The sequence below is a fragment of the Condylura cristata genome, unplaced genomic scaffold (genome assembly GCF_000260355.1).
Source record: "Condylura cristata isolate star-nosed mole 26May11 unplaced genomic scaffold, ConCri1.0 scaffold00002, whole genome shotgun sequence".
Taxonomy (NCBI): Eukaryota; Metazoa; Chordata; class Mammalia; order Eulipotyphla; family Talpidae; genus Condylura; species Condylura cristata.
This window is the reverse complement of record NW_004567103.1, coordinates 41311659-41337923: the sequence shown is the minus strand read 5'-3', so window position 1 is coordinate 41337923 and position 26265 is coordinate 41311659. Positions and strand designations below refer to the sequence as shown.

The 26265-nt window shown below is 36.1% G+C and overlaps 1 protein-coding gene across 1 annotated transcript in view; it reads left to right on the top strand.

Annotated features, from left to right (window-relative positions):
• Positions 1-1079: 1079 nt before the first annotated feature.
• Positions 1080-26265, top strand: part of AGPS (alkylglycerone phosphate synthase) — a 92296-nt gene continuing 67110 nt past the window's right edge. Inside the window, exons 1-5 of the mRNA XM_004674493.1 lie at positions 1080-1473; positions 19387-19476; positions 21540-21630; positions 24026-24146; positions 24241-24315. Coding sequence (XP_004674550.1) covers positions 1142-1473; positions 19387-19476; positions 21540-21630; positions 24026-24146; positions 24241-24315 — 709 coding nt within the window. The 5' untranslated portion in view covers positions 1080-1141. The remainder of the gene's footprint in view (positions 1474-19386; positions 19477-21539; positions 21631-24025; positions 24147-24240; positions 24316-26265) is intronic.

Sequence of the window (26265 nt, the reverse complement as noted above, 5' to 3'; positions counted from 1 at the left end):
GAAAAGGTGACTTGCTATGGCTTGAAATCTTTATGACAATACTTTTTTTTTTTTTAAAAGATCTATTTATTTACACATAGGAGCTGGGGTACAGAGGTGCAGGGATGGTGAGAGGTTTCACCAGAGACAGTGCGCGGAGCAGAACAGGCAGATCTACTGAAATACACTGCTGAGGGGAGCAGCGGGCAGATAGGAGAGGTCCTCCACACCATGTAGGTCACCTCCCTGCCGGGGATTGAACTTGTGCTGCAGTGGCTGTGAAGAACTTCACAGTGCTGTGCTTTGACCCCTCACACTACCAGCCAAAGTGCCTTTATGACAATCCTTTCTCTTACCAATCCCAAGTCTTATCTTTGAACTGCACATTATAGGAAAGGAAAATTTACTTCTGATGGATAAGTCTGCAGGATGGTTTGTAAAATAACATCTAACCCTGTGTAAAAATGGTTCTGGAAAACAGTTCTATGAGTGTCTTTAATTTCACCAAGTGTCATCCTTCTGAACGAAGTTAATTTGTAAAATAACTAAGAGGTTTTTAGAACAGATGTTGGGCAGTTTCATCTGTAGCAATAAAACAGGTTGCCTCCATTAGACTAAAGAAGAGCACAATATCCATTAAGGAATGGCAAGAGAACTTATGTTACCACTTCTCTCCAGCACTTACTAGCTGTATTCACAGGCCGAGTATCAATAGAGATTACTTACTTGTCATCTAGCATTACTCATAGTGCCAGATTTGAAATAGGCGAGAGCAAGCGATACCTAGTTGCTCTAGCGGTTACAGGCAACCAGTTTTGAGTAACTTCTGTGACCTCCCGGGGACAAGGAGCTACAGTAAGAGCTCACACAAGTAAACGATGGCGCTGGTTCCGGTTGTCAGTTCGAGCCGCACTGTCCAGGTGAGGTCCAGATCACACCCCTCAGGGTACTGGGGTACCTCGAGGATGCTGGTGGCTTGCCTCCTGGTCCGGCTCGGGTGGGCCAACCCCGAGACAGCTCAAACTCAGCAGGTGCTGGCAGTCCGAGGCGTGACCGCCGGGGGCGGGCGGGCGCGGTGGGCGGGGGCTGAGAATGTGAAGCTCCAGGCGCATGGCACCCGCCGCCCAGTCGCCGCAGTGGCTGCCGGGATGCGCTGCAGCGAATGGTCGCGCCGGGCGCCGCTGTGAGTGACCTTTCACCCGCGCCCAGCGGTCCGGGGCGGCGGCACAAGGCGGAAGCCATGGCGGAGGCGGCGGCTGCAGCCGGCGGGACGAGTGCTGGCGCGGGCTCCGGCCCTGGAACGGACCAGGACCGCGACGCTGAGCGGGACCGCGCCGGGCGGAGGCTGCGGGTTCTCTCGGGCCATCTGCTGGGCCGGCCGCGGGAGGCTCTGAGTACCAATGAGTGCAAAGCGCGGAGAACCGCGTCGGCGGCCACGGCGGAGCCCGCGGCGACTCCCGCGGCGCAGGAGTCGGGCACCATCCCTAAGAAGCGGTGAGTAGCGGCCGGGTGGAGTGAGCTGGCAGCTGGGAACCAGGCCGGGCCTGTGCTGCGGGAGGGCACCGGTCAGGTGGGAAGGGAGGCATCCGGTCCCTTAAAGGATGTCGACCCATCTCTCAGGAAAGAGTGCACGAGACCCTGTATGGATAGAATGGTGAGCTTTGGTCACTATTTTGGAGTAACAGTATCTGAAGAACTCTTACTGGGATTGGCTAGAAGGGGACCCTTTTTCTGGGGTTCCTAATGATAGGAATTAATTATCTTTCATTTATACTTTGGAAACTAAGGTCTTGGAATGGACAGAAGGAATTTTCTCATGATCCTTTGAGATTTTGATTTGTGCTAGATGACAGTATTGATCTCTTCTAATTCACGCTGGTTGCTGGAATTGGTGGTTTCCTGGAAGGCGCTGACTGATTTCTGTGGGTTGGTTTTCCTTGCTTAGGAGCAGGAGAGAAGGGAAGCCAAGGCTTGTTGGGTTCGAAGCGAAATCTGCAGACATTAGTGATTTAGTTACTAGTTATGTATCGCTAAACTAGTTAGTGGTAGCTACTTTGCTTGGGCATAACCAGAAGCTTTGAAAGACCCACGTTTGTGGTTTAAGATGTTTATGAGAGATCTTGATTTCCGATTTTTTTTTTGAGAATTCTTAAAATATTACGGAAGCTACTAGAAGTTATTTTCTGAGTACGATTTATCATGATAGATAAACTTGGGAGGGGGGAATGTTGCTAAGTTTCACGTTTGTTTTCAGTGTGCCAGAGATTGTGCTATAAATCTGTTAGTTTTACTCTTCTCCTAACTCTGAAGTATGTACAATTATCTCCCATTTTACAGATGAAGAAATAAAATAGATTTAGAAACTCTTGCTGCAGACTTGGCAGGTATGTTATATACCTGAGGGTTAAGATTTGAAAGCACATAAGATTGATGTTTGTGTCAAGTTCCTGAGCTGTATTGCTTCTAATGAATCACACATTATTAATTTTACATTCATGAAAACTTCCTTTACTACTTACACACTGTACTGGCAATACAGAGATTTAAAAGTTCACTATTTACTCATAAAGAACTAATAGGTTAGTAAGGTAAAGTTATGATATAGCATGATTAGAAATTTATCTGATTAACTGTAGCAAATGGTCATTTAATTCAATTTTGGGTGATGTCTTAGAGTAAAAGCTTCCCAGAATAAAGATTATCTGCATAAGTCTTGGAAGCTTGTGTTGGAAGTAGCCTGCCAAAGAGGAAAACTGTTTTCACAGGTAAAACAATGAGAGATTGGTTAGGAAATTGCAAGGTGTTAAGTGTGCATGAGGGGGTGAGGATGACAGGATGAGGACTGGAAAGACTGGTCCTGTTTGCAGGATTTTATGTGGGGCAAAACATGATTACATTTACCTTTTTTTTGGAAAGGTCTGAGGACTGATTTAAAGGTATATATACATTTTAGCATATAATGTGTAAGTACTTTTTTTTTTAAAGCTTTATTTATTCATACAGAACTAGGGTACAGGCCAGAGGCTTGGGGCGGTGAGAGGCTTCACCAGAGACAGAGTGGGGAGCAGAACAGGCAGATCGACAAAGTACACTGCTGAGGGGAGCAGCGGGCGGGGTCAGGAGAGGTCTGCCACGCCATGTGGGTCCCCCTCCAGGGCTGGGGATCAACTGACACTGAAGCAGTTGCGGCTAGCTTACAGTGCTGCATCCTAACCTGTTGCGCCACCAGGGAGAGCCCAATGTGTAAGTACTTTTATCAGAGTTTGAATTCCTAACTGCACAGTTGCCAGCTGTGTGACCTTGGACGAATTACTTCTTCCAGAGCTTCATTCCCCTTATGTGTGAATAGAAAAACAGAAATTCTTTCTTTGCGCTGTTGCAAATAGAGTTAGGTGATCACTTGCTTAGTGCTATGCTGGTTACATAAACACTCTGCAGTGGTAGGTGAAATTTTCATTGAATTCAACGATAGACACAAATTAGGAGACTATAATCCTGATGAGAAATGACATGATTCTTAACCAAGACATAATAATGGTAGTAGGCAACCTATTTGAAAAAATATTAGGAGGTAAAATTTGCCATACTCTACTGTGTGGTGTGGTAGGGAAGGATGAAAACATCACATCTTGACTTCTCACTTCACTCGATGTTATATACCATAATGGGCTTAGGGCTTAAAACATTTAACTTTTCTTGGTGGTGTCTTGCACATTTGTTGTATTCACTTTTATACATTTGCTGTGATTGTGCAGTTATATGCAGGTTTGTGTTCTTAGAACTAAGCAGGTAGGACAGGTGTTACCCTGTGGTTGGACTAATGGCCTTCATCTAAAGCATTTAGAGAAAAAAAAATAATGTTTGTAAGGCATGCTGGGGTGAGGTTTTCCTTGGCTGACCATTACTGGTCCACGAGTTTGTCCCTGTGTAACTACTCCAAAGACAAGACAACTGTAATGGATTGATGACAGAAATGCATTGTGGTTTTCAGCTCAGGCTTAGTTAGATGTGGCCAGTGGTGAAATCTAGTCCTGTCAAGTTATTTAAAAAGTTATTTATAAATTTGAATCAAAATATGAGGGAACATAAACATTTGTATTAGATGGAAAAGCAAAAGCTTCCTCGGAGTGATCTCCTTGTTCATGGGGAAGTTCTACTTCTACTGTATAACCTCACTGAAGTTTGGCAACAACACAGCTGAACCTAAAGGCAATGCAAATGATGGCATGTATACCCAACAACGTGTGAATGTGACTCTCTATCAGTTATGTTGGAATTCTTTGGTGATGTGTATTATTTGTAAAACTTTCTTTCATTACCTTGGATGATCTCATGGGCTGTAATTACTTACTATAGAATCATAGGAATGAGTTCTTGAAATTCCATATTCTCTTACAGAATAGTCCTCCATACATTACTCACATTTTTTAGTGTATGGCAGGTATTATCCTAGGCACTGGAGGTGAAGTGATAAATAGTAGTTCTTGACTGTGAAGAAAGAACAGTCTAGTAGGGGAGATGTACATTCTAGTACGCTTTGATGGAACCACTGTATAGAAATGCACAAAGGAATAAAGAGTGGTATATACTTTAAGGGATAGAGGAAGCTTTCTGGGACAGTTTTAAAATATGGATGTTCACATCGCAGGTTGATTAGATGGTGAGGAGAGTTTGTATTCAAGGTAAAAGGGAACAGCATGTGCAAAGGCAAGGGGGCATATTGTGTTTAAGTAACTGAACGGTTTGGTATTGGTAGAGGTAGGAGTAAAATGAAAAAGAGAAGGGAATTGGAGGGTCATGGAGCCCTTTTGCTTGCAGGTCATCAGTCCATTCATTACTGTTAAGTCACTCATTCATAAGTGCATGTCTGAGTGCTTACTGTGTAACATATAGTGGCAAACAAAGACTCTACCTAATGAAACATATTTGAATTGAGATATTGAACAAGCAAGTAATATAATATGTCATATGGTGATAAATGAAAAATGAGGCAAATGGAGAATCCTTGAACGAATTAAGCTGGGGAGGGACACAATTAGATAGGGCCTGGGCTTGAGAGAAATTGCTCCAGCTGCAATGTTAAGAATGTATTGGAGAAGGAGGATGGGCATAGGGAGATCAGTTAGGGGAGACTGGTGGGGCAGAACATTACAAGTTAAAGAGGGATTAGACCAAGATGTTGGCACTGAGGATGGAGATGAAAACATAGATTGAGTTTGGGAAGTTAGTGCATTAGGGTAAGTGATACTTAAGATCATGTGACAAAATCCCATGATGATTTAGATACTGTGAAAACATGATAGGGATGACAGAGTTCTCAGGATAGTGGATGTTTCAGGGGATATTAGACCAAAACTTGTACTTGTCACATTGTCTCCTCTTTATTGGTTCTAATTACTTCTCCCCAGAAACATATATTCTCATTATTTGGATTTGCTGAGCATAGCTTTGATAATGAGTTGACTTTTGTACTCTTTAAGTGTGTGCTATGAGCAGTTTCTTTTTGATCTAGTTCTGAATGCAGTTTTATATTCTTAGAACTCATAATAAATATCAATTAACATTTTTATGCCTTGGTTTTAGATCTTTTTAAAAAAAGACTAATGCTATGGAAAAGAGAAGGAAAAAAATGAACAGACTTGGTTGACATTTGTCACTTAATAGTGAATGGCTTTCTCAATTGTAGTTTTAACTCAAACCTCATTGTGGTTTTGTTTTGCCATAGGACTCAAAGTGTCCTATGCCAGTTTTTATGGCGGTTGTAAGCTCTTATCGTTTAGCGCAAAAGAATATCTGAGCTTGCTACTGATTGTTTAATTTATTTGCTTGTTCTGTATTTATACATACAACTTTTTGAAAAATAATATATCACTTAACATCTACTGGAATCCTTGATGTGTTTTCCAAAAGGAAAAAAACTGAATCATGAATTAAACTCGTGGGAATGTTTTCTAGCAGATCTTCATGAAAGCCCTGACAACTGAAACATTTCTACAACAAGGGTATTTGTGCAAGTGACCTGACTTATGACTTAGAATTGATTTTAGAAGTTATGCAAAGGGACACTTAACCTACTTTGACTTCTTAGCTAGGAATTCTAGAGATAGTAGAATTTTAAGATCTACTATACCAGGTACTGTGCAGAGGCTGTTTGTATACTACTACCATTAATTCTCACAACAGCTCTGAAAATTAGGTGGTATGATTTGTATGTTATAGCTGAATGTGTGTGTGGAATGTGTGAAGGTTCAGCGACATTGATTTGCTTCAGGTCATGCAACTATAAATGAAAGAGACATCATTTCAACTCTGCTCTTTTTTGTCATAGAGGCTGTGTACCTTTCTCTACTCAGTATTGCTGCAGTTGAAGATGATGTTCTCTGGTGGGAGCAGAAGTGGAGGACAGCATTATTTACATGGTGTTCATCAAGTTGCTTTTGCAAATTCCAAACTGTTTATAATTAAGTATATCATGTCAAACAGAGAATCATTTCATTAAGAAGGCATTAGTTCAGGACCCCTCTGGTGGCACAGTGGGTTGAAGCACAACACTAAGAAGCTGAAGCCACTTCAGCATGAGTTCGATCCCCACCCCGGAGGTGTCCACATGGAGCAGCAGACCTCTCCTGACCCACCCGCTGCTCTCCTCAGCAGTGTGCTTGGTTGGTTGGCCTGTTCTGCTCCCCACTCTGTCTCTGGTGACTCCTCTCATTGTCCCTGCACCTCTGGCCTGTACCCCAGCTCTGTACGCATAAATAAATAAATCTTTTAAAAAAAAGAAGGCATTAGTTTATATTTACTTACTGAATAAATTATAAACTATATGATCTTGTCAATAAAATATGTAATTCAAGAAAATATAATACATGTGGCCATTTGCTATAGGAAATACCACACTGATAAAGAAAAGAAACAGGAATTAGGAAGCAGGCTGTAGGATGTTTAACATGTTTTAAAAGGATGGACAAATTTGTTTCCATTTGTGAATGAATTTTGTTGTTTGACATGTAGGAGAAGACTGTATTAAAAATAAGGGGAAAGCTGAAGAGAAATGTGGGAGATTTCAAAATTAGAGGAGAAAGTAGTTGAAGAGAAGAGGTCATGGGGATTTACTGACCTTCTCTAAGTTACCTGTTTTGGGACTGTGAATGCACCTAGACTGCATGGTTATTTGGTATCCTGCTTCTCTTAGATTACCAGTGCCATTTTGAGGTGGACAGCACCTTCTGCTAGGTTTCTTATATCAGGAAGTTACTCTAGAGTCATCTGTCCTCTGGTCATTTATATTTAGAACTAGATTAAGTGATTTGTTTTTAGGCTTCATGGAACTACTTTCCATGCAAATGGAATGTAGTTACAGTCAGGATAATTGATGGAACAATTCCAAAATAAGTGCTAAACAAGCATTTTGCCTTTCAGTTTTATTATTTTATTACTGATAAGACAACTTTGGCTAATCGATAGTTAAGTGTGTTCATTTCAACCCCAAACCAAATTAAAGAATTCTGAATAGAGTTGACTATTATCTCATGAAGCAGTAGCCTGTCTGCTCCTATTACTATTCTTTATTTGTTGGGCTTGAGGGCTAATATTTAATTATGTCATTGTCTCACATCTAATTTTAGAGTAATAGAGTAAGTTGAGAATTAAGACATGGATTATGAATTGATGTTGGTAAAAAATGCCAACTATATTATTGATGAAGCCACATGGAACACGTGGCTGAGAGCTGGACTACCTAATCTACCCCGAATAGAATTAGACATAGGTAATGTGGATCACAGTAGCCTCTCTGGAAGTACCTAACCAGCTCCTCTAAGCTTTATACATGGCATTGAAAGATTAGAGTATGACCTTTCTGTAGGGTACAGATTTCTAAAGAGAGAGGAAGGGCTGCTCCGATGTTTAGTGCCGTCTCTCAAAATTCACTGATTAGGTAAATCCTTCCTTCCTTGAGAAAGAATGAGTGTGAGGGTTGGGGACAGTCCAGGACTATTGCTCTTGCTGAAGGCTCTCCACATTGAGAAGCTGGAACCCAGATAAAGAAGGTATTGCTAGTGTTTTTGGAGAAACTAAGGGTAAGACTGAAAATCTATGGTAGGTAAAGTCCTCTACCTACATCATTGGTTTGTGTTATCCCCTTGTGTACTGAACATCTTAGATGGTTTTACAGTTTTCTTGGTAGGGCAGTTAAAGTCCTAATCAGGCTTTCTAGGCCCCTCTCTTATTTCCTTATATCTACTATGTACCTGCTATGCTCTTGTGCTACTGACAAGAATGATTGCTTTTCCCAGAACATGCTCTTACTTTGATACATGCTTCTCAAAGTATAGAACATGCAGCACGGTGGTCCTGAGTTAATTAGCAGTGGTGTATGAATTAAAAACTTACTTGAATAGTTATAAGTATTTGTATATATACTATTTTTTATTAAACTTTTTTGAATTATTACATAATTTATTATAAAAGTATACAGATCATAAGTTTATAGTTTAATTACTTTCCTTAATTGAATATTCATTTGGTGTTTAGATTAAGAAACATCATTTACTGATACCCAAAGCCTCATTGCATACTCCTTTCCAGTGCTTCTTCCCACTAAGGTAACTATCTTGATTTCTAGCATGGATTTACTTATTTGTATATGTGTGGGTTATGCTGGTTTGCAGTAGTGAATGTATTAAAAGTAGAGGTTCACACCTCTTCAGATGTGTTTTACTACACCATACTGACCACCAAAACACTCCTAATGCCCCACTGCAGTCCACCAGGCCCCTATGCCTTGTTACTCAACACCCCCCCCCCCACACACACCTACCCCCGCCCCTTCAATCTCCTCTTTGGGTAGCCTCAGTTTTCCAGTCTGATTTCAAGGGTTTGCTTTGATTAGTTTTGTCTGTTCCTTTGTTGTGGTTCTATATATTCCACAGATAAGTGAAATGTTCTAGTATTTGCTTTCTCCTCTGACTTATTTCAATTAGCATAATCTTCTATACTTCCTGGATTTCTTTTGAAATTTATATAAATGAAATTATATAATGGAATCACACAGTGTGTATGCTTTTGTGTCTGGCTCCTTTCCCTCTGTATCATGTTTGTGGTATTTAATCTCAGGTAGTATCTAGTTGTATTTTGTTTGTCCTCACTAGTGAATAGTACAGTAATTCCTCACTTAACATGGTCCATAGGTTCTCTGAAAAGTGACTTTAGGCAAAACATGTGTCATGAAACTTATTCCCAAGTGAAGTTAAGTTTCTGGGATTTCTTCTCTTATTATTAGCCCCAGTCCCTTAATCACATTCTTCAATCCTTCCTCTTGAACATCTTTTTGTTCTTTTAAGATTAAATGTTCTTTTGAATCAATTTGTTTAATGTAATGAATTCTTCAGTTACTCTGCTCCTTTTATATATGTTGATCTCATCTGAGCTTTACAGCTACCCATTTCACAGATGAATAAATTAAGTTCATAACAACTTGCTAGAATATAATCATGGCTAGTTAGTAAGTGAGAGAGCTTAGATTTGAATCCAGATTTTTCATTTGAAATTTAGAACTTTTTTTTAAAGATTTATTTATGTATACATACAGAACTGGGGTACAGGCCAGAGGTTTAGGTGTGAGAGGATTCACCAGACAGAGTGGGGAGCAGAACAGGCAGATTGACTGAAATACACTGCTGAGGGGAGCAGCCAGCAGGTCAGGAGTGGTCTGCTGCGCCATGTGGGTCACCCCCAGGTTGGGGATGGAACTCGTGCTGCAGTGACTGCAATAGCTTCATAACCAGTTGCGCTACCAGGGAGGGACCTTAGAACTTTTTTCTACATTGATATCACCAAGTCCTGTTCATTGTTCCTTCAAAACCTTTTTACAGATTCATTTTATGCATCAAAGAGTACTTATCGGTTACTTGTGTTCTTGTATTTGGCTTATATCAGTGAACAAATTGGGCAAAGATCTATGCCTTCATGGAATTTACATTCTAATGGGTGAAATGGCTAATTAAAGATTATAAGCAAATAATTCGCTAATTGTGTTAGAAGGCATTAAGTGCTATAGCGAAAAGAAAAAGTGAAGCAGAGTAATAAGGTAGTGTTCACAATTTAAATGGACTGATACTGGAGATTGTGATATTTGAGCAAACATTAGAAGGGTTTGAGAGAATTTAGCTGTATCGATATCTAGATGAATGAGTGTTCCAGATAGAGATTAGTGTGTGCACCAATCCTAAGGGAAATATTAGGAGATTAACGAGAACCGCTTGTATAACTGAGATCAGTTCAAATCCTTCCCCCCAACACCCACCACGGTTAAAACTTTAAACCTTTATAACCTCAGCTTCTAATGTATTGTCTGTTCTGGTTTTGACCATGGTCTCTTACTCACGCTGCACTTTTTAAAAAAATTTTTTTAGGATTTATTTATGCAGGCCCTCCCTGGTGGCACAGCGGGTTAAAGCACTGCACTAAGAAGCTTAAGCCACTTCTGCATGAGTTTGATTCCCGCCTGCCCTGGAGGAGATCCACATGGCGCAGCAGACCCACCCGCTGCTCCCCTCAGCAGTATACTTAGTTGATCTGCCTGTTCTGCTCCCCACTCTGTTCCTGGTGAATCCTCTCACCCGCCGCATCTCTGGCCTGTACCCCAGTTGTGTATGCATAAATAAATAAATCTTTTTAAAAAAAAGGATTTATTTATGCATACAGAGCTGGGGTACAGGCCAGAGGTTGCAGGCATGGTGAGAGTATTCACCAGAGACAGAGTGGGGAGCAGGCTGTCTGAGGAAGTAGCTGCTGAGGGGAACAGTGGGTGGGTCAGGAGAGGTCTGCCACTCCATGTGTATCACCTCAGGGCCTGGGGATCAAATTCATACTGAAGTGGCTTTAGCTTTTTAGTGCTGTGCTTTAACCTGCTGCGCTGCACTCTTTAACTAATACTTCTTTCTTTGTGTCATCATCTGGATAGACTTGTATGTTTGAAATCTGGTTTTAGAATCTATTTTTTTGGGGACCTTTTCATTTTATTTTGGAGAATTGGTTGGAGGGGCAGTGGTTTATTGTGTTACCTCTTCCTCCACTTTTCATATATGAACAGTAACTAAAATTTTATGTTAATGTAATAGCTAGACATGGAGCCTTTAATTCATTTAAGTTAGCTACTCCCACCATCTCTTCATGTGCTTGAAAGTTCATCTACCCATGTTTGTTGGCAGTTCATTTAGTTTTTTCTATGTGCTAAGTACTGGAGGATTAGCACAGTTTTTGCCTTCTAGGATGGGAGCCCTACCAAGAAGACTGTGCTTTCTCCTGTTACTGCAAGGTGTTGTGTGTGATGACAGTATTATGGGAGGTGATGATTGTTATAGCAGTGGAAGGACAACTTCATTTTAAATAAACAGACCAAAAGAATTGGGGGAGTAGATTTCTGTGTCAAGATGTTACACAAAAATTCTAAATCAGAAGGTAAAACATTGATCAGAACAGTTGAGTGAGAGTAGATTTAAAAAAATTAGGGTAGAGAGAATATGGTATACAATTGGTTATGTTGTGATGGGTTCTCACTCTGGTAAGCAGTAGATATATAGTAATTATTTTACAATTATAAAAAGTGGAGAGATAAATAGTTTTGAAATGTTATATATTTTTGTTGCAGAAAAAATAAGAGAATAGTAGATGATAAAGATGAAGAAAAGTATCCAAACTAAGTAAGAGATAACATCTGTAACATCTTGACAGATATGACATGTGGAAAGTCATGGAGTAGTGATCTCTGGAAAACATCATTTTTTCCTTATTATTTTGTATATAGCTTTCTAGTCTAGTATAGTCCAAATGTTATATACTGGCTCAAACCAGTACAGCTTTATATTTGCTTCCAATTTTTCTCTATTATAAAGAATGCTATGGTAAACCTTTTACAATTAAGTTCTTAAAAATTTTCTTAAGGCACATTAAAAGAAAAAGACTTTAGTTGGTCAAAGAGCATTAGAATACACCATTTATATCAGGGGGCAGAGGCAGGAATTAAAGAGTTGCTGTTCGTACTTAATTGTCATCAAGAAGAATGATTTGAAAATGAGTAGAATTTGAGAAGGAAGAACTCACTGTGCAGACCGATACTTTATAATGTAAGAAAACAGCTTTCTAGAAATTCGGGTGAAAAGAAATTAGATGTTTTGGCCTGAGTTGTGAAGGGGAAACCAACATATGGCCACAGGATGTCCTGAAAATATGCTTACCCCTGGCTGCGGTGTTAAGGAGGGATCGCTGAAACATATCTTAAATGTGCCAGTTTAAACCACGTGCTATTACAAGTAACTAATGTACACTACATGCTTACTCAGATGACTCCTACTTACTATCTCCTACTTACTGAAAAATCCCTTTATATGGGATAATGCATTTTATGGCTTATATATGGTGTCAGCAATTTTTCTTTTTCTCCCAACATATTAGTTTGATAAATTTATATGTATTGCATTGAATTTTATAATAAACATATTTACCAACTTACCTAGAGTTTACCATTAACATTTTACTACTATTGCTTATTAGATATGTAATATCTTAATTACCATTACTCTATCGATTTTTGATGCATTTTAAAGAAAATCAGTTGCTTAATTTTTGAAGTAAAATTTCCTGTATTAGCTTTCAATCACTAATGGGATAATTTTTGAATTAATAATTTTAGCTCTTGGAATTCCATTTTCATATTTTTTTAATTATTGGATATGTGGATGTCTTGGTGTTTTCACATAGTGGTAATTGCTTTTGAAGTAAAAGTTTAAAATTACATATTTTTATTTAAAAAGTTCTACTTTTCTTCTCTATTGGTCTCTTTTTTTTTTTTAATTTTATTAATACATACAAGAACTGGTGTACAGACCAGAGGTGCCGGAGATAAAAGGATTCACCAGAGACAGAGTGGGAAGCAGACCTTCTGAAATACACTGCTGAGGGGGAGGGGAGCAGCAGTTGAGACAGATGAGGTCTGCCACGCTGTGTGGGTCATCTCCCTGGTCAGGGATTGAACCTGTTTCAGTGGCTCCTGATAGCTTCATAGTGTTGTACCCCAACCTGTTGTGTCACAGGGAGGGCCCTGGTCTTGATTTCTAGATACTATCTTGTCTGCTTTTTCTTCATAAACTATGATAATTCACAGCGTAACTATTAGACTGCTAGTCTGATTTGGTTTTATTTCCAAGTTCTTACCTTTCATCTCCATTATTTTCAGGAAGTATGTTCTAGTTCACTGTGCCTATCTTCACATTTTATGCAAACATTAACTTTTTTCTTAAAGGATTTCTTGTTTTATCTTTTTAAAATATGTTTGTTAAGTAGGACTTTTGGATACAAAAGGACTTTTGAGCCAAGATGAAACAGAAAGGGGGAATTACAAGAATAAAGACGGAGAACTAAGGTCAGGAATGCAATTTGACTTAGGAGGAACTCCTAAGAAAGCCATCTACTTACTGGCATTACTTCTTGCTAGTATCTGCTGCATGTTTTCCTGAATACATCTGCCTTTTTTGCTCTTCTATCCAAAAATGGTAAAATATGGCCACCGTACTCCTCCAGGATATTGAGCCAGTATCAGAGAATAATTAAACCCCCTTGTACCCAGTAGCTGGGCCACATGTCATATTGCTTTAATCAGCTGTTGTTGGGAAAGAAGTGGTAGAGATTTTAGTACAAAAATAGCTACCCAAGCAGCTGAATTTGAACTGAACCAACTCCGGCTATTCTTGCTTTGTTAGCTGTCACAGCCAGACCATCTCATCTCTTTTGATGACTTCTTGTCTAGGCTCTTGAATGAGTCTGGAAATCATTGATGATTCTTTATCATAATTCACCAGGTATCTTATTTATTTTCCTCTTGGATCATTCATTTTTTTTTTTTATCTTTTCCTGCTTGCATTATCTAGGTTTCTTCCTATCTTTATGGCTATGCTTTCACTGACTTTTCTTCTGTTCACTTCCTACTTTATAGGCCCTTAAGATTAATTCTCAGATTTTTTGACGTTTTCTTCCTTAATATTCTCATCTAATTGTACTGCATATTAGTTTTTATCATTATTAGAACTATATTTTTTTCCAATTTTGTTTAGAAGTAGTTAGTGTTCATCATTTTTAAAGCATGTTAAAAGCTTACAGAATGATAAAATGGCTGGCCCTCCCTAGTAGCTTGAAGGGTTGGAGCACTGCACTCTGAAGTTAAGCCAAGCCATGGCCACTTAGGTGAGATTTCGACATGACGGCAGAACTCTCCTGACTCGCCTGCTGCTCCCCTCAGCAGTGTACTTTGTTGATCTGTCTGTCCTGCCCTCCACTGTTTCTGGTGAATCCTCTCGCCACCCCTGAACCTCTGGCCTATACTCCAGTTCTGTATGCATAAATAAATAAATCTTTAAAATAAGAAGAATGATAAAAAGGCATACAGAATGTTTTGTATGTCTTTTTATTTACTTACTTTTAAAACATCCTTGTTAATTTTTTAATTAGCTTAAATGGTATTATGCTATATATGTTCTTATTCTTCCTTTTGTGTTCACCAGTTAAGAAAATACTGTTTCTTTCTCTACCTATGTACTTACTTACCTACCTTACAGCTTCGGATTGCTTCATTGTATTTCACAGAATTTATTTGCCACTTACTCATTTCTCTAGTGATACCTCCATCTACTTGGACAGTGATCCACACACTCTAGCAAATATATTCCCTAATGGAAGGGTGTATAAATTTATCCTGAATATTGTCTCAGGAGTTGACAACTTGTAGGGTTCCTTTTCTCCATATTTTTGCTAACAACTTTTTGTGTCTTAAATCTTACATTTAATTCATTTTATGCTGTCATATTTGGGGAAAAATTAGGAAGTTGAGGAATAATAGCCTATATTTAATGGCCAAATTTTTGTTATGGCAACTAGAGGTTTAAAACTTGAAATGGGAATGTTAAAAGAAGATTGAGCTTCATGTTAAATTTAAAGTATCCTACATGACACTGTCCAGGTTTTTGCAAGATGCCTCATTGTCTAGAGGGTAAGAATATTATTTTGTTGACTTGTCCAAAAACATCATCATGTTATGGTCCCAGAGTCAATCATGTTTAAAGGTAATCTGATTCATTTAATTGCCCTTGTTAGCGGCTCAAGTTAACTAGAATGTCAATAAACTAATAGATGATGAAAAGAGTAATGCCTTTTGGTCATTTCAGTTGGCCATTTCTTCTCTATGGGAAATGAAGCATAAGCAGAAGATTACTTGGAATTTAGAATTAATATTCTATAGTTTTTGTCCCTCATTTGGACTTTGTATTTCTGATGGGAACTTAGCTGCAATTATTTTTCCAAAACAAGTAAGAAATAGTTTGCTAATACTTATTTTTTAAATTGACATACAACATTTCAGTTTTATACCATGATTTGTTATTTGTATATATTATGGGATGATCATCAAGATAAGTCTAGTTGATATGCTGAATCACCATAATTTTTCTTCTTGTGATGACAACTTCTAAGATTGCAGCAACTTTTGGTTATGCAATACTGTGTTACTGAGTATATTAATATTATAAATTAACTTTGGTAGGAGGGCATATGATTATTCTGGTCTTTTTATCATTGCCCATTAAAATAATGTTAACAGCTATTTAGCACCTCTTTTTGCTGGGCACTACTAGCTATTCTGTACATGTTATTAGCTTTATGAAGCAAAAACAAATGTATGAAATAGGCATTATTTAATTTTTTTTTAAATGAAGCCAATAAGAATATTATTTCATGTGTAGGAATTTTTGTAGTACATATTTTTTCAGGGATATATGTTTCATTGATCAACTCTTGGTCTTTTTCTCATCACTTTTAATTTTTACATTTATGATTTTCACTAGGTTTTCTGTGTCTTGTTAAGTACACAGTCTAATAGTAAGGATTTTAATTGGTATATACTTAAAAATTCTTGAAAGACTTTATTTTTAACATCTACTTACTGTATTATATATGGAATCAATTTGAATTTAATTGATATTGAGCTTGTTAATTAGGAATCTAGCCTCAGGAGTTAAGTAGCATACTTAAGTTTTTATTTTTCAAAAGCTATGAGTTCATATAATCTTTTTTTCATTGTTTCAATTGGAAAAGATAAAAAATTGGTTTTCATCTGAACTAAGTAGTGAATTAGATAATTCCAGTTACTGGTTTTATATTGGAAAACATTCTTTTATTTTAGCTACCAGCTAGCAGAACTTTTTTGTTGTAAACCCAAATAAAAGCAACTTAAAGCATGTTTATTTTTCAATGAAAAATGACATGATTAGAAATAATAGTAGATGGGGAAGAGGGAAAGGGCGAAGACAAGGATAGATAGGACTTGGCAATAGAGTTTTGGTAGAGGGTCAGTGAAGCATGTACACATATATAGTTATGCAAATGATGGACAAATTAATAATAATTAGATAATGTAGAAAACAATGCTTTTATGTATCAGGGTACTTGCAGTTTATTACAATTAGAGGAATAGTAACCTGACTATATTAATGCAGGTGGGGACTTACATGGGCAATTTTCCCGAAGGAAATTTTTCCCAAGGCTGAATATTTTAGTTAAAAAGTTGGGTGAACAGCACTAAGAAATACAAAATACTGAATATGTATATATCATAGTAGAATACTGCCACCTTGTGTATATGTGATGTTGTTTTGTTTCTAGTTTCTTTTGTTCTGTCAACTAATACCATGCACCTTTTCACCATTTGGTACTATGATGGATGTGTAAATGTGTGAAATTTCTTTTGTTCCTATAGTAAAATCAAGCCAACTTTTTTCTTTTTTTAAACAAGGTGGAAGGGGAATGGGTCTTTATTTTGAATACATTAAATTTGGTGTAGTTAATTCTAAGAATTGGATAATTTGAGAGATCAGTGTGGTTACTTGATCTAGGGTTAATTTAGAATTGAACCCTTTTATCTGTCTTATGCAAGTTGCTGGTTCTTTGATCTTTCTCCATATCGTTTGCTGTGCTTTGCATCATTATTCTGCATAGTAGAATTCTTAACATTGTCAATGAAGGAAGGGCATTGGGCCTACTCATAAAACCACTTTCCTTGATTTTTAAATATTTTTCCTCTTTATCGTGTCAGAAGAATGACTGTAATAATAAATGTAATTGTGCTTTGAAAAATATTAATGTAATGTAGGAAGCATTCCTTTAAGTCATTTTGGTTATCTGAAGGCATGATTTACTGAACATGACTTAAACATGAGATGTTAACTCGCTAAAGAAGAAAAATCACAAGTTTGCTTACTTTCTTCATCTGGAAAATAAGTAGTAGGATAGGGTTGTTTCTAATGAAATTTTAGCTTCACAACTTTATTGCCCTGTAAATTTTTACTCTTATTATTAAATGTTAATGCTATAATGCCCTTCAGTTTACTTATTATATTTTTTATTTTTTATATATGAAATTTTTTTTAAGATTTATTTATTTGTACTGGGGTACAGGCCAGAGGCTCAGGGGCGGTGAGAGGCTTCACCAGGGACAGAGTGGGGAGCAGAACAGGCAGATGTACGAAGTACACTGCTGAGGGGAGCAGCGGGCGGGTCAGGAGAGGTCTGGCTCGCCATGTGGTCTCCTCCGGGGCAGGCTGCAGGCGGGAATCGAACTCATGCGGAAGTGGCTTCAGATTCTCAGTACTGTGCTTTAACCCGCTGCGCCACCAGGGAGGGCCTACATGAAATTTTTTTAAGGCTAATATAATTACATAGTTGTGTTTAACTGTCATAAAGTAAATTAATCATCTGAGGGGATGTATGTGTATAGAAGTTTAAAACCAAAAACCAAAGAAATTTACTTACTTTTAATTTAACTCATGTGATACTTGAAGATATCAGAAGATTGGTTTTGAGTTGACCTAGATTTTGATTATATACCAGCTAAGCAACATAATGCTTTATTTGGGGCTGCAAACACATTCCAAATGCTTACAGTGCAATGTCTGGGAAGACTCCAAAGTTGATATAAATATACTAAAGGCCTTTTCATAGATTGAAATGCAAATGTAGAAAAAGCTAAATTAGCCTACATTTGAAAACATGGAAGTTCTTTAGGCTATTACCCTACTAGAAATTTAAGACCAACTATTCTTCAGTATATAAATATCTTCAGGTTTTAGTGGATAGCAGTAGGTACTTCCTGCTTGTTTACCTTGATTAATTTTTTTCTTCTGAAGTGCTAAGAGCTTATAATCAGATTTAATTTACTTGTCCACCAGGAAATAATTTTTGAAAATTCTAAGCAGAAATTTAAGAAAATGATTCTTCGTTAAGTTTTGTTGAACATGCCACTTTGTACTGAAATAATTTCCCCGTGTCTTGTGGTTGTAATAACAAAGCAAGATCATAGTGGTATTTTTACACCTATTTTTGAAATACCAAACTGCTAACTTTTTTAAAAAAAGATTTATTTGTGCATACAGAGCTGGGGTACAGGCTAGACATGCAGGGGCAGTGAGAGGCTTCACCAGAGACAGAGTGGGGAGCAGAACAGGCCGATTGATGAAGTACACTGTTGAGGGGAGCAGCGGATGGGTCACGACAAGTCTGCACCATGTGGATCACCTCCAGGCAGGGATTGAACTTGTGCTAAGGTGGCTTTAGCTTCTTAGTGCTGTACTTTAACCCACTGTGCCACCAGGGAGGGCCCCCAAACTGCTGTTTTATAGAGAATTCATGACAATGAATTAAATGTTCATGAGCGAATGATTGAATTCACTAACTTTTCATTTCACAAAGAAAAAGTAATGTATGTATTATGAAACAAAGTTCATTAAAATATACATGTGCCCTTCTAAAGTAAACTATGATGGAAATAAAATACTAAGCTATACTTCCTAAGCATGAAGTGAATATAATTATGCAAAAAGCAAAACAAATGGTAACCTCTCTACTTTTAAGAAGTGTAGTACTTTAAAAAGATTATCAATGGTGACATTAGTTAGGAGGTTTTCTGTAAAGATTTTTCAGAAGACCTCCTTCCTTGTATAGGGAGGCAGGAAAGGAAAATTAAGAGAAATTGGATTATAGTTAATACTGTTTCTGATTCTGTTAAGTGAATTCTAATTATAGTATCTTTTAGGTTAGTCTATAACATGTAGAAAATGAAATATTTATACTCTAAGGCATTTTTTCTTTGCATTTTCTTTTTCTTTTGAATGCATTAAATTCCAGTGTTTGTAGCCCTTGGTGAGGTAGGTGCTGTTCATCAGAGTAGTTCTATAGTTAGTAACATTAATATGTAGATAGTTGTTATGTACTCATTTAAACTAATATTAGTGGGATAAAGTCTTTTAAGTTCATGATTTTGAGATGTTTAGCACAGGTTTCATTTTTATGTATTTTTCTTTTTATTAGGCAAGAAGTTATGAAATGGAATGGATGGGGATATAATGATTCCAAGTTCTTCTTAAATAAGAAAGGCCAACTTGAGTTGACTGGGAAAAGGTAACTGGTTTGTTTATTCTTTTATTTGTTCCTCCCCACCCCCCATTCCCTGGGCAAAAAACGTAAATGCCAAACATAAGCTTATATAAAAAGGTAAGCTAATTAAATGGCTCCTCTTTCTTGATTTAAGTTATTAACATTTTGCTATAATTCTTCTTTTCTGTGGTATTTAAAACTCTGATGATATAACATTTCAGGGTTTAGAGATGTATCCCTTAAAAAATAAAGTCCAAAGACTGAATTTTATATCTGATTATCTAGTCCACATTCACATTTCTCCAATTGTCTCAAAGATGCATTCTGTAGATGGTTTGAATCAGGATCCAAACAATGCCTACAGTCACCCAACCTTCAAATCCTCACACCATTGACTTGTTAAAAGTACCTGTACTTTCAATTTTGAGAATTTGCTTTTGGGTTTAGGTTATTATGAGAGGTGAAAATTTTTAGGTCTGTGTGAGTGTAAGCAGTATTTTTAAAATTAGCTTTCTGAGATATACTAGGGAAGAAGTGATGAGAAATGTCAGTTCCTTTGTGTGATAACTTTCACATTTTAAAATCTTTGGTAATATGTTAAGAATTCTAAAGAATGCTATTCCAGATGCAGAAAGAATTGTAAAATGAGTCTTAGTTTTAGGCAGCAGTTGACCCTGCCACTGTTGGTGTTTTGGGTTTGTCTATTGGATTTTGATATAACTTTTAGAAGGACAATGAGTACAAATATGTAATAATTGAATATTGACCCTGAAAACAAAGGTCAAAATTGAATCAAGTATGTAATGGTATGTCAGTTTATTGAAATATCAGCAAGGAAGTTTTATTCATTTGAACATGAGAAGGTTATTTCTTTTTCTTTGCAACACCATTATTCCATTTTTTAAAATAAAACCTCAGGAGTATTAGCGGGGAGCTAACTTTGATAAGGTGTAAAGTTGTATATTTGACATTTGCTTTTTAATAGGAAAAATAAGAATTATCTGTGATAATATCATAGTCCTAAATTGACTAGGCAGCATGTTGGTAGAGGATTAGTTGAGAAATTTTATAAATTCAAGTAAAAGAGATTTCTGGTTAAAATTATAGCATCAAAAAAAATACCCAAAATGAAGAGTGATGTAAAATAAAATTATAGAATCAGTGTTCTAAGCATTGAACATTTTATGTTTTAAATAGAATGATGCCTAATAAAGTAGAAATGTATTTATGTAGAGCTTGATTTTTCAAAATCTTCTGGTAACAGGAGATGGGAGAATAATCTTACCTGAGAAGTCATTTTCTTCTCTTTTCAGACACTTTCTTCATTTTTATCTTTTTCTTTATTTGGGTCTTGAAGTTACAGCATCTCTGTTTCACAAGATGGGGAGAATTGTCACTTCTGCTCCAGCACAGTGCCCTTGCAAACACTCACTGTATTCTGTAGGATACCACTACTTACAAACTAGTTGTTCCATCCGGGTTCTTATTTTGGGTGTTTGGCATTTGATATGTCAGTTTTCCCAGAATAGACCAGGTTGCAGAGGTCTAACTACATGTTCTCTACTTTATAAATGATTCATTTTAGAGATTACAAGCCCAGTTAATTAATTTATAGTTAGATTATCCCTTTTCCAGTGTGTGGGACACTTGTTAATACTTTTGAGGTTACGATAGGTGGAAAACAAAACTTGTATTTAAATATTGTTTGGAGGAATTTAGAGTGAAGGGGATCCAGTGGTCTTAGAATAAGAATGCTGTATGTTTTCTGAAGTTTTGTTTCCTTTTGAGGTACTAGCTGTGCCTTTATCTCAAGCCAAAACTTATTTAAAAACAAAATCAAATTGGAAATCATTGTGTTGCCAATTCCTTTTCCCAATACCACTTTAACTTTGCTTGCCTGCTTTGGGTCAGCCTGTACTGCCTTCCGATAGATTAACTGTTTTGTTTTGATTCAGAATTTAAAGCTACGTGTGGGAGGACTGTTGCTAGCAATTAGCAACTACTTGACCATTACTAGAAGCAGAATATAGGGTTTACACTTAAATGAAAATACCTAGCTTTAATGTTTTACCTTCTTTTTATCTTAGGTATCCTCTCAGTGGTATGATTTTACCAACTTTTAGAGAATGGATCCAAAATACCCTTGGAGTAAATATGGAGCATAAAACTACCTCTAAAGTAAGTAAATACGGTGACTACTAAATTGCTTAACTCTTTGTGTTTGCTTTTAAACCTCAAGTTAATCAAATTAATCAGACTTATCTTTATTATTCAGTATAGTTGTTTTAATGTGTTGTTACTTTTTTGTTAAAAAGTCTGCTAGCTATACTAGTCCCTTGTTAGGTTTCTTGGGGACCCTTTTTTTAGCATCACAGATCTAAATTCTCATCTCACAATTTATCTGAAACTTAATTGACAAAGCTTTTATTCTCTCTGAACTTCATTTATCCTAATTTGAGAAGTGGGGGTATTATCTCTGTTTAAACTTATTTCAAATAGGTTTATTCTGTCAGAATATTTTGTCACAAAAATATAAGTTCTTATTATATAAGTTCTTTTGGTACTTAATAGACTGAGTAATTAATTTAAATTGACTTATGAAATTATTAATTATTACTATTACAAAATTATTGATTTGGTTAAATATACAATTATTTAAAGTAAAAAGTAATGTTGCATTAATTGTCAAAATACTTAGGACTTTTGAAGACATAAAAACATAAAAATTTGATGAGGGTGTGAGCAGTAGAAAATATAATTAGAGTTTGCTCATGTAACTACATTTCTGAAAGCAGGATTAGAAAACTTTAAATGTATTTATATTAAATTAATTGAAATAACTAACATTTCTTTATATTTGACATATTTTTAATTATAATTATAGTGCTATGGCATGGTATTTTCTTCATCTGTCTAACAAGATATACATTCCATAAATGTAGTCGCTAAGACGACACTATCTTCTTCACTACATCCAACATGTTATTAAAGACTAGATAATTCAGTGAGTATGTTGTAGATTTATTTATAAGTCCACATTTTATTCTAATTTAATGAGGCTAAACAACTATTTCATATTCCTTCCAAATGAAATTCTGTTAACTTTTCTTAGATCTTTCATTTCTTTCTCTCTCAACTATATTAAATTCTTTTTTTTATTTAGATGTAATCCATATATTCAGAAACTGTAAAAGTTTTATATGATTTTTTTAAAGTCTTTTTTATTTTTATATCAACAAAATAAGAAAAAATATTTTGGGATTTTTTTTATCACTTTCTTCCATTTATAATATAAATTCCTTTAGATCATTTTTTTTTTCCTGTGTACTTCTCTTACTACTACATCCCTTAGACCTGGAAAAAATGCCTAACGTATAGTAGGCATGCATTAAATATTTATCATAAATCAAAGTATAATTTAGTTATACATACTTGAGTATTAAATATAGAGCCTTAATAAAGACTTAAACACTTTATAAATAGGAGATATTTTTCTTTACATATTCTTACATTTCTTTTTTTTCCAAATTCTGTATCATAGTATCTTTTTTTAAGTAGTTGAAAGACCAGCTGTTTATAATTTCATATATGCTATCCATGATTTTAGGTGCTAGTCAAGAAAACTGTACAATTAACTTTGTACTAAATCTGATAGTTGTATAACTTTGATGGTAATAATCTTATTTAACAAATGAAGAAGAACAGAATTTGGAGTTACCCAATGTCATATAGCTTCAGAGCTGAAGATTGTTTTCCTGTTATATTGGTTGACATAACCATCAATTTTATAAGCATGTTGTCAATTCTAAAGCAACCCTGTATAAAAATGTATTATTTTATTATGAGACTTTATGCTGATCATTTTTATATATATATATAATTTTTTTCTTTTAGTGGCTTCATCCCTGCAGATTTTTTTTTTTAAGATTCATTTATTTATTAATACAGAACTGGGGTACAAGCCAGAGGTGCTGGAGCAGTGAAAGGCATCACCAGAGACAGAGTAGGGAGCAGAACAGGCAGATCGACAAAGTACACTGCTGAGATGAGCAGCGGGTGGGTCAGGAGAGGTCTGCCCTGCCATGTGGCCTGGGATCTAACTCCTCTGAAGGGGCTGCAGCCTGCTTGCAGTGCTGGGTCTTAACTCTTTGCGCCACCAGGGAGTGTCTCTGCTGATCATTTTTAAATGGTACTTGAAACACAAGAAATTATAAACTTCATATATAGATAATGAAAAAAAGTTAAGTAGCTTTCCCTGCCACCTTAGTTTAAAATTGAAGATTTGAGACTTTACTCTCTTCCTTGTGCTTGACTAACAGTCTTTAGAAATAAAGAAAATGTGGATCATAGAAGCAAAAGAGGAAACTCAAGAATTTTATAATGTGTCACAGGCCATTTATAATTTGTTACTGTCACAAGCTGACTTCCATATATATATTATATGGTATCTTTTCTATGTTTCTATCTATAGTTTGGGTTTTTAGAAGTTTACATTTTGTAGACATTGTTTTTAACAAAGGTAATTAAAATTCATTTCCAGGAATAAATCAAAGAAACCATTTTTTTCCCCCAGGCATCCTTAAATCCTAGTGATACACCTCCTTCTATTGTAAATGAAGATTTTCTCCATGACCTTAAAAAAACTAATATTTCATATTCACAAGAAGCAATTGATCGAGTATTTAGAGCTCATGGTAAGCAACTTTATATAAGTGTCATTTATTTTTATCTTTAAACTTTCTATAATTTAAGATGGTTTTGCATTTTCTTTTTTAATCCACGAAACAGGTCATTGTCTTCATGAGATATTTTTGCTCAGGGAAGGAATGTTTCAGCGAGTTCCTGATATAGTTTTATGGCCAAGTAAGTTTTTTTTCCCTTCCTATTATTTATTTAGTATTGTAAATAAGTACATTTTAAATATATGAGTTGTAAAAATAATATAGGTACCTGTATTTTTAGTCATAGTCTTAAGTCATAGAATTTTTCTTGATCTGATCATCTTGAACCATAGGTTTTAATGATTGACTTTTACTGTTGATGATTAAGTCCTTATTTAATTTATTTTCAGATTGTTGCTAGTGAAGTATCATTACACTATGGCACTATATAAGTTTAAGTGTGCATTGATACAGATAAATGTGTATATTAAGTTCACCATTAAAAGTCCAGTTCTGGCCCTCCCTGGTGGTGCAGCGGGTTAAAGCACTGCACTAAGAAGCTTAAGCCACTTCAGCATGAGTTCGATTCCCGCCTGCCCCGGAGGAGATCCACATGGTGTGGCAGACCTCTCCTGACGCACCCACTGCTCCCCTCAGCAGTGTACTTCGTTGATCTGCCTGTTCTGCTCCCCACTCTGTCCCTGGTGAATTCTCTCACCCTCCGCATCTCTGGCCTGTACCCCAGTTCTGTATGAATAAGTAAATAATTCTTTTAAAAAAAAAAGTCCAGTTCTATCCTTCACTGGACAACTGATCCATTTTACTGGATTGAACCACTCTCCATCCTTCTTCCCTTCTGGTAACCACTAATTCAACCTTATAGTCTCAAAGTTTATTTTTATTTTATATGGGTCATTTATTTATTTCCTATGTATTTCATTTCCACATGTGAGTGAAATCATGTGGTGGTTGTCTTTCTCTATCTGACTTATTTCACTTAGCATAATACCACCCTGTACATCCATGTTGTCACAAGTGGTGGAATTTCATCTTTTTTAATAGCAGAATAGTATATACCACATCATCTTTATCCATTTATTTATTCATGAGCATTTTCATTGTTTCCAGCTGTTGGTTATTGTAAATAATGCTGCAGTGAACATGAGGATGAATATATCTCTGCAAATTGGTATTCCTTTTAAAGCAGAATTTTCAGCCATTGTGACATAGCATGAATATCTCTCTTTCATTTAGTTTGGACAAGCAGTTTAGTCACTTATACAGTGTATGTTGCTTGTAGTAAGTATGTATATAAAAATAAAGTCTTAAGAAGTAACACTTAAAAAATTACCTCACTTATTACATTTAGTAATTATGAATTTTCAGTGGTAAGTAATACAACTTTAGGCCTATGAAAATATATGCTAGTTACTTTTCTAGACTTTGAGGATAAGCAGTAAACCAATAAAAATCCCCTTCTCAGATGCCATACAATCTAATGAGGGGAAGGACAAGGACAAGACAGTAGATAAATGCACAATATATTGAGTGGGAATGAGTGCTGTAAAGAAAAATAGGAAGCTAAGGCTCCCTAATGGCACATGGGCTTAACTGTCGCCAGTATGAGTTCATCCCCAGTCAGGTAGCTAAAAACTTCATATGAAAGTTTAGAAATGGATTTTAATTAAAAATTAGAATGATATAAGTAACATTTCTATTTATTAGCAAACCTGAGAAATGTTAATTACAACATTTATAGAATGATTTTTTCTCTTATTTATATCCTTTGCATCTTTATTTTTAGGCTCTTAGCAAGTAATACTCAATTTTTATAAAGTTTCTTTGCCTCTAGTCTCTTTTTTCTATAAGCCATCAGATATTCTTCTAGGAAATTTTTCTTAAAAGCTTTTTACTATATTATTCCCCTCTTTAATGACTTATTAATAGTCACATTGAGTCTGAGCAGGTCTTAGTTGATAAAGTCTAACTGGATGTAGAAAGTTGTTACACTGATAGATTTTCCTTCAGTTCTGTATAGTAGAAGGGAATTTTTGTGCAGTATATTATGTATAATATTTTAAATTTTGTTTGAAAAACAGTAAAAATTATCAGTGGATGCAAAAATTAGTAGTGAAAGAAATATGGTGAAAAT